General features: G+C 50.2%; 1 protein-coding gene across 1 annotated transcript; it reads right to left on the reverse strand.

The window, feature by feature from the left end:
- Positions 1-2,247: 2,247 nt before the first annotated feature.
- On the reverse strand, positions 2,248-7,955 carry LOC102904443 (glutathione S-transferase Mu 1). Its single transcript, XM_006979489.4, has 8 exons — positions 7,758-7,955; positions 7,382-7,457; positions 6,867-6,931; positions 6,351-6,432; positions 6,155-6,255; positions 4,908-5,003; positions 4,715-4,825; positions 2,248-2,713 (listed from the first exon to the last, which is right to left on the reverse strand). The coding sequence occupies exons 1-8, from the start codon at positions 7,791-7,793 to the stop codon at positions 2,624-2,626; spliced, it is 657 nt and encodes a 218-aa protein (XP_006979551.2). The 5' UTR covers positions 7,794-7,955; the 3' UTR covers positions 2,248-2,623.
- Between the last annotated feature and the right edge of the window lie 1,417 nt (positions 7,956-9,372).

The raw sequence follows: 9,372 nt of genomic DNA on the forward strand, positions 1-9,372 counted from the left end.
GAGAGTAAAAGTCATCAGCCTTGAGAACAATTGAAAAGTGAACTGTTCCCAATGGATGTTAGTGTTGTCAAATCCACATTTCAAACGTGCCCACAGTGAGGAGAGAAACCAGAAGTTCATTGGTGGGAAGCTAAGCCGTGGAGTGAAAGCTCAGTCCAACCCTACCTCCACTTCCCAGTCAGTTCCTCCAGGATGTACTGAGCACCTAATCTAATGAGGATGTGCTGTCTGTTTGTTGTGCTCTCTCTGTCTCTGTCTCTGTCTCTGTCTCTCTCTGTCTGTCTCTGTCTTAATTCTTTTACTTTGCCTTGCTATATACTTAAGAAAACTCAATCACTCAAAATCTAACATATGGCTTCATATATCATTCTCTGGGTGATACAGCACCCAGGACTAAGCAGCTAGACCCACCGACACACACACACACACACACACACACACACACACAGTAATTCCTCCAGGGATGCAGGGTAGGGCCATGAAGGATCCACTGAGCTTTCTGAACAAGTGCAGCCTCCTCCTATAAGTCACTGTCAGTGGATTCAGTAGAACCCTGCCTGGGAAAGGCCAAAGGGGACGGCATAGGTGCCTGGTGATCTTCGTGGGGCCAAGGCAGCAGTACTGAGGCAGCCACAGCAGCTGTTCCTTGCAAATGCTCATACACCCTTTCAAACCTCCCAAGCTCCTCCTGGCCATCGGCTGGATAAAATGGACAAGCAGACAGGTCGTTTTCTCCTTTGAGACCCATAACACACTGAGAGATCCATAAGGACAAAGGAAGATAGCTTACTTTCTTTCCTGCACACCTCCCAAGCTTACTCATTGCTGGGCATGATCTGTTTCTGCTATGTGTAGTGTTCTCAAGGGACAGAATCAACATACTATAGAGAGACAAATCATTTGGGGGTTATGTGGGTATGCATGTGCTATTTGTCATGGGAAGAGGTTCCTGTGATTGGTCACCCCATGACATGCCCATTGTAAAGGAAAAAGCCACACAGCCCATAATGTATTCAGTCAGACCTGACTGGACAGGAGGTGGGAGGGGGGGGAGTCCCGGGTCATGACGGAGCAAAAAGAAATCAGACAACCAGGCCAGGAGATGATGGGCATCTGGACATGACAGAAAGAGTTCGCTCATCATCTGCTTATTTATTAATTTATTTTTTGCCTATCGGTGAGTTTTTAAATTTTTTAATTTATGAGTACAGATATTTTGCCTGCATGTGTGTCTATGCACCACATACATGCAGTACACACAGAGGACAGAGGAGGGCGGCAGATCCCCAAACTTGAGGCCCAGACCATGGTCGGCTAGCATGTGGATACTGGGAACCAAACCTGGGTCCTCCGAAAGAGCAAATGGAGCTCTGAACGTCTGAGCCAGCTCTGCAGCGCCCCAACTAGAGTTTGATTAAAGCGGACCCATCTGCAATCAGTTCTCCATGAACTGAGTGAATTACACAACATTAAACATCTTCACTGACAGGAAGATTCATTGACATTAGAGGAGGCATAGATAATAACAATGAACTGACAGTTACCGTATATTCAATTCAGTTTCCTTAGACAGAAAAGGATTAACAAAGAATGGACATCCCCATGCCAGGAGAGCTTCAAGCCAGCTCCAAGAGGCCATCAGAAACCCAGTAAAGACAACATAATAGGCACCTAATATTGACACCGCCTGTGGGAGGTAGAGGAAGCATCCTGGGTCCCTGCTGGGAATGCCCAACAGCCCATCATCACTCACTGAGACCCACAGCGGCGTTCACAGTCCAAAGTCCCCGGATGCTACAGCGAAGGAGATTCTAGGCAAACATACTTTACCCCCTTGAGCAGTATTTCTCAACCTTCCTAATGCCAACACCTTTTAATACAGTTCTTCATGTGGTGGTGACCCCCAACCATACAATTATTCCATTGCTACTTCATAACTGTAATGTTGCTGCTATTATGAGTTATAATGTAAATATCTGACATACAGGATATTCGATATACGACCCCTATGGAAGAGTTATTTGACCCCCCTACAGGGTCACGACACACAGATTGAGAACAGTTTCTCTAGAGAGTTTTGTCACTGCTGTGAGAGTCTCAGATTAGAATCAAGATATTTCAAACTCCTTCTGTTCCATTAGACTCCTCAGAGCCAGCACGACAGGCTCGGAGCTCAGACTTCCGGAAGCAGCTGTAACACTCGGAGAGTCCAAAAAGGAGAAGGAATGAGACACAGCACAGAGCAAGTGTGTTTCGGGCTTTATTGGCGATGAGAAGGCCTGGGGCAGCCCCCCCCCCCCACTGGGGAACTTGAGACAGTATTGACCTTTAGGGTAATTCTAGGGAGCAGAGTTCAGGGCAGGCATCAGGTCATGGAAGAGGACTGTGTGGTTGGGTTGGGGCACAAATGAGGAAGGGGTCTTGATGAAAGGAAGTGGGGAGATGGAGACTGCATGGGCTTGACCAGGGTCTGAGCTGAGGAGACTGAAAAGCTGGAGAAGGCGGTGGGAAGGAGATGGAAGTGAGATCAGGGAGGCTGAGGGCAGAAGGCCGGCTGTCCCCAGGGCCCGGAGGATCCCCAGTGTGGACTGGTCCTCCTTATGAAAGCCAGTGTAGCGGGGGCCTACTTGTTACTCCAGTGGGCCATCTTTGAAAATATAGGTGTTGAGATGAAGCGGCTGGTCTTCATGTAGGCAGAGATCTTCTTCAGGCCCTGTAAAATGGGAAGGAGGGAGCAGGGGGGCTCAGGTCTGCAGCCCACTGAGAGGAGCAGCCCCGTGCCAGGAACAGCCTTTGTCCTGGGCTCAGGCTGGAGCACAGGGCAGCCTGCTTAGCTCCCAGCCCAGGCCAAAGAGCTCTTCAATTTCCTCTGTTAAAGAGAAGACTGGGTCCTGTGTGAGTTGTTTTATACCCGCTAAAAATTACAATATAGGTTCAGAAAACCTATATTGATCTATATCATTGATCCTGCAAGACCAGTTATCAGGGGAGAATCTGAGGTCTCAATGTCCTCTGGCTAACACAGCTCGTAAAACAGCTGCTTTGGAGCAGACATCTATGGGTGCATTCTCTCTCTCTCTCTCTCTCTCTCTCTCTCTCTCTCTCTCTCTCTCTCTCTCTCTGTCTCCTCCCTCCCTCTTCCCTCTCTACTCCTCTTCTGACCTCCCAAGGAGGCACTGTTCCAATCTCTCTGCATAGAAACGATCCTATTCGTGCAGAGGCTCTTTCTAGCCTGTATTTACACACAGAAGAGATCCACCAGGACAAAGGACCAGGAAAACAGGACTGTGTGTGTTTAGGAAGACAGCCAACACCCAGTGACTCAGCAAATCATGCAAGAAGGGGAACATCAAGATGACAGCCCACGAAGAAAAGCCGAACAGAATTCTAATCAGTTTCCTGAAAGCAGAGTTAACTGTTCTAAACCTGGTGCTCAGTGCAATCTCACTGCACGCTGGCTGTCCTCATCTCCCCTACGAATACAGGCACCACCCCCATCTGACTGCGTGTTGTGCTATGAGCCATACACCAAGCTGGAGAAGACACAGATAATTCCAGAGGGCACAAAGAGGTCCACGGCCAACTATACAGGAGCTGGGCTAAGTGACCCCGAGTTTCTCTACACGCCTGCCCTAGGCCACGCCAGCTATTACACAGTTCCGAGGATACCGAGCCTGGGACAGAACCAGAGCGAATGAGAACTAGCTGAGAAAGGTTGGACATTTAGTTGGGTGGTAGAGCGCTTGCCTAGCAAGCACAAGGCCCTGGGTTCAATCCTCAGCTCTGGGGAAAGAGACAGAGAATTAGCTGAGGACGTGCATCCCTTGACAGAGAATGGGCTAGGTCAACAGACTGCAGATTGGAAAAAAAATCCTTGGATCAGTGTCTCCAATTCCCAGATGTCTGAATGACCCAAGGATGGTGTAGGTGTGGTCCAGCCTGGGCTCAGCAGCCCTGTGCCTCTCACAGTCTGGATCTCTAAAGCTCTCTGCCTACTCAGTCTCAAGATGGAGGCATTTTACATACCCCCTGGGACCCAACATGAAATTCCTAGAGAAGAGACTGCCAGAGAATCAGTGAAGACCCCGTTTCACAGACAGGACCTGTGGGGCGAAAGAGGAGCGTGACCAGGAGGAAACAAGATCTCACCAGCACACACTCAGAGTAGATGTCCCCAGCAGGGTGGGCACTCCCGTGTCTACTCAGGGAGGCCCCAGCTACAGCCCTGAGCTCTCACTGTTCTGCAGAGCAGGGCTGGATTTTCTTGCATCTGGGTACGTCACATCAGTCCTGCCTGTCTCACTTTCCTAATGCCAAGACCCATATACGATTGGTATGTTCTGCTTTGCCAAGGATCCCAAAAGGAAAATGAGGCTGGGGGTGGGGAGGGGGACTGAAGCTTTTTCTTTTGACACAAAGCTGGGACAGTCATTGAATGCTGACCCAGAGACAGATATGGAGCCCAGCACAGCCGCTACTGGTTCTGAACCCATGAACAAGTGAGGACCCTTCACAGAATCAGATCCCTTATCTGTCCGATGGGACTCAGAATCGCATCCACCTTTGGGGATTTTGAAGTGATAAATGTTGCCCCATACAGTTCTTTACAGAAATCTCAAGCAATTCTAGTTATTTTCCTTTACTCTCAGGACTAGAAAAGCATTGTGGAAGAGAGGAAGAAGGCCACCCAAAGGGAGTAGGATCAGGGCATCACCTCAAAGCGGGCCAAGAAGTCCTTCAGGTTTGGGAACCCATCCAGGCACTTGGGCTCAAATATACGGTGCTGGTCAAGGATATCGTAAGCGAGGAAATCCACATAGGTGATCTGCAGGAAGCCAAGGATGAGTGTGCTGGAATTTGAGGCCTGGGAAGATGGCAACTTCTCCCCCACACCTCCCTCCCTTTACCTTGTCCCCTGCAAACCAGGGCCGCTTGCCCAGGAACTCAGAGTAGAGCTTCATCTTCTCCGGGATGGTCTTCAAGAACTCTGGTTTCTGCTTCTCCTGAGGCAGAAAACAGCGGTCACGACCCTAAGACTCAGGCTCCCCAGCAGACAGGTTGGCCTCCCAAAGCTGTGCAAGGGAACAGCCACCTTCCCAACAATGGGCCATGTCTGTGTCTAGGCCTCCATTCAACACATCACTATTTTACTGGTGGCAGAATTAATGTGCGAGGTGATGGAGACTCAGATTGGAATTTCACACTGTCCCTGGGATCTGCCACCACGGAAGTCCAAAAGTTACCCCCAGGACCTCCTGAGCATCTTGCATGTTCTGGCTGCAGAGATGCAGTGGAAGAGAAGACAGTTATACTGGGCTGGGGAGGCAATAAAAACAGATCACATACGTGAAGGGTCTGCATCAATTTAGAGCAGTGACTAATATTCAAAGTTAGAAGCTTGAAGGTCAACTGGCTGATGACCCTGAGCTGCCTATCAGAAAGACGACCTAATTTCTGTTGATACCTAAGACAGAACCATGGGAATGCACTGGACAGATGTGTGAGATCAGTGTGCGATATGACTTATGTTCATCATTTGGGGAGTACACTGTTGCCTGTTGGTAGAGGAGAGCCCAATGTTGATGTCAAGTGTCTTTCTCAATCACAGTTCGCCTTAATTTTTGGAGACAGGGTCTCTCATTGAATCTAGAGCTCACAGACTGGCTGGACTCATTGGCCCGTTTCTCCCCCAGAGCACTATGATTATAAGAGCATGCTGCTACTCCCGGGTTTTTATGTGGCGCTAAGGATCCATTCTAAAGCCCTCATGCCACACAGCAAATGCTTTTAACCACCAGGCCATTCCCACACCCTCTAATTTCATCCTGGAGGCTTTTGGTATGACCACTGGGAAAGACAACACATGGAAGAGGTCAAAGGACAGATATGGTCAAGATTTACAACTATGCTGAAGGACTTAGATCAGCTGTCCACCAGATAATCTCAACCATCTCTTCCATGGTTACATTAGTAATGGTAGATTCACAGTGTTCATGTGCTGTCTCACTGGGGTTATGAGGGACCTTCAGTGTAAAGAAGGAGAACTCAGAGTATCAGTAACACTCTTCATTCACTGAAGGAGGATGCTGCAGCTCTGAACACACGACTTTAAGTCCTACTGCAAACCCTGTCTGCTCCACCCCTGGTGACTCACAAAGTCAGGGTTATAACAGAGCATGATGAGTTGCATGCGGTTGTCCATAACCTGGTTCTCCACAATGTCGGCACGAATCCTCTCCTCCTCTGTCTCTCCACCTGCAGCGCACACAGCACACTCACCCTCAGCATCCCATCCTAGCCAAGACAAAGAGGTTGTCCCACATGACCCAGCCTGTAGCCAGCCCACTCACACAGGTTGTGCTTGCGGGCAAGGTAGCGCAGGATGGCGTTGCTCTGGGTGATCTTGTGTGATCCATCAATTAAGTAGGGCAGCTGAAAAGACAAGCAAGAATGGTCAGATGAGCCGGGCGGTGGTGGCACGCCTTTAATCCCAGCACTCAGGAGGCAGAGGCCAGCCTGGACTACAGAGTGAGTTCCAGGAAAGGTGCAAAGCTACACAGAGAAACCCTGTCTTGAAAAACCATTTAAAAAAAAATGTTCAGATGAGATATGGGGTCCCTGCATCCCTTTTCTGGGTGAGGACAGACAGGTGGTTTGGCACTCAGTGTGGCTGGCAAGGTGAGCCCTCCATGAACACACTTCACACTGAGTAGAAAAGCTGGGTCCCAGCCCAAAACAGAAACACTGTGCAGCTACCAAGAATGAGCGTGGGAGAGCTGAGCCTCTGATCTCAAACTGTCTCAGCCAGGAAAGGAGATAAGATGAGAACACCAGCCTTCCCCATACCTCCCCTTCCCTGCACCTACATTGGGAAAGTCCAGGCCCAGCTTGAACTTCTCATTCAGCCACTGGCTTCTGTCAAAGTCAGGAGCTGTGGACAAGAAGATTTATAAAGAGAAATCACCCCAGTGTCCCACCCTACTCCTGGTATTGGACCAGGAGCAGGAACCCCTGAGGTGAGGAGGTGGGAGGTGAAGGGGTGGAGGAGGTGGTAAGGGAATGGGGGGGGGACTGCAACCCCTCAGAGTCACTTTCCAAGATGGAGGAGAGAGATGTAAGCAACGACTGGCAATAAGAGGAGCCTGGACCCCAACAGTGCACCCAGCCTAGTTAGTTACTAATAACACAAGGACCAGGAACTGCATTCTCGATGTTCTACACTGAAAAACCAAACTGCACCCGCATGAGGTTCCTGGAAGCAGCAGGCTCTAACTCCAACTGTAGGCTGGCTGCAGGCCTGAGGAATAAGAGGCTAAGCACGGGTTGATGGGCATCACTGGGCAGGTGGGAAGCAGGTGACTGTCAGGGAAGGTGCCCTTACCGTCCCCCATGGTGTATCTCTTCTCCTCATAGCTTGAGTCTGTGTACTCCAGGAGCATGCGGATGGGGTGAATCAGCTGGGAGAGAAGAGCACAGGCAGAAGTGAGAAATTGGGGTGACCGTTCTGTATGACTTCATCTTCTCCATTTGAGACCCCCACACTGAGCAAATACAGCCCCCATGCAGTGTGCATATCCAGGAGCGAGTTCGCACCTCCCTCTCCCCTCCCCCACCACCCCCCTATACACACACAGCGTCCTCCTGAGCTCTGAGAGCTACAGGTAGAAGATTCTAGGGAGGCCTGAGGAGTATCCCTCTGCTAGAAAGGGCCTTGCTGTTATGAACTTTCTGTTTCACATCCCGGTCCCCTCTCTTACACCGCGGACGTTCCAGTATCCCAGTATCATAGGCATGGTGCTGGTGCTGTGGCTGGTGCTGGTCTTCTCAGACTGGCTGCAGCAGGGTTGAGCTGGGTCTTTGGACAAGTTGCGACTTTATGCAGACTCCCAGAGAGGCCTAGGAGGGACCAAGCGGCCTGTCCCTCCCCACTCCGCGCCAATCCCAGTCAGGCACGCCCCTTCCTCCCTTGTGTAACCAGAGCTGCAGATCCTGACCCAGAAGGCACAGGGCCACACCCTCTCCGAGAGAGGAGGGATTAGATCCTTTGCCACCTCTGGCCCCAAGATTCTGTTCTGTGCACCCTGAAGGCAAAATCTTTTCTCCTGCTCCAAACCCTCTTAGCCACTGCCGCCATCGCCACCTGCTGGATGCTCCGGAAACTGGCACTGGAAACTGGAGACTGGCCAGAGAGCTAAAGAACCAAGACAGACTCCCTTCTTCCTTTTCTTTGCAGAGCTCGGTTTTCAAACTCAGACTGTGGGAATCTGTCATTGGGGAGGCTCAACTCTCAGCTTAAGGACAAAAAGACGCGCCCCCAACCTGAAGCCTTAATCTATCACCTATCCTTGAAGAAAGGACTCGGCTGATCTGACAGCTACCAGACTATTGGGCGCACAGACTCCAGTTACAGGAACAGTCGGAGACATGAAAACAACCCAGGGCAGGGACAAGCAGAAGAGTAAATGGTCTCTGTATTTTATTTAGATTTGGGAACCCAGTCTTCAATCATAAAAAAATCAATCAGTGTTTTGGCCGTGTTTATGAATCTAAATTCAAGACCCAAACACAGAGAGGCACGAATCTGAGGGAAGCCACAGGCGTGGACAGCAGTCAGCTGACGGAACCAGCAGGGGAGCAAAGAGCTCACCGACGGGGTGTGCAATAGAGTGGGAGAACATGTGTTCCCAGAGGCTTGCTTTCAAGGGACAGCAGGATGTGTCCACACAGGAGCCTGTAACACTCTGCACAGGACACAAGGAGCCCAAAGCTAGATCCTCAGCTCTCCAGATGCCTGGATTCTTTCTGGTCCTGGCCCAGGCTCCTGACACACTTGTGTCTAGATGTGACAGGGTGGGTCAAATGGCCTTTCAAGTTACCCTGGGGTATGTATGGGTCCTGGGGGAACCTTCATAAGGACAACGTCCTACCAACAACAGGTCCCACGTGTCTACTTTCTTCCTTGAAGGCAAGAGACTCTTCCAAAAGCAAGAGGCTTGTGCCTAATTGACCAGAGGATGACATCACCTTGTTTACAGAAACTTATCAGAAATCGTGAAAACAAATGAGGGAAGTGGAGACTAAAATGGGTTTGCGTGTCACAGGGCAAGGCTGCTGCTCTGGAGAAAGTACTTTTGGGATTAAGTCATCCTTCCCTAGGTCTACAGGATGTGAAGCCAGCATGTCACTGAGGGTTTGCCCTCAGGAGGGTGAGGGGTGCAGAGAGGGTGCAGGGGACAGGCTGAGGCTGTCTTCATTCTGTGAAATTAGAGAAGCCACACGTTTTGCAGGTCTCCATGATGACACAAGCTCAGAGACCATGTCACCGGAGCTGACAGTGTCTGTGGCAAATGCTGCTTTAACATTTGGACATTT

The sequence above is a fragment of the Peromyscus maniculatus genome, chromosome 6, assembly GCF_049852395.1.
Source record: "Peromyscus maniculatus bairdii isolate BWxNUB_F1_BW_parent chromosome 6, HU_Pman_BW_mat_3.1, whole genome shotgun sequence".
In the NCBI taxonomy this organism is placed as follows: domain Eukaryota; kingdom Metazoa; phylum Chordata; class Mammalia; order Rodentia; family Cricetidae; genus Peromyscus; species Peromyscus maniculatus.

Coding starts and splice junctions, on each gene's coding strand:
- LOC102904443 (XM_006979489.4), bottom strand. CDS start 7,793: ATGCCTATGATACTGGGATACTGGAACGTCCGCGGT. Junction 6,433..6,866: donor TGGGCCTGGACTTTCCCAAT/GTAGGTGCAGGG, acceptor TTGTCTTTTCAG/CTGCCCTACTTAATTGATGG. Junction 6,256..6,350: donor TGCCCGCAAGCACAACCTGT/GTGAGTGGGCTG, acceptor TGTGCGCTGCAG/GTGGAGAGACAGAGGAGGAG.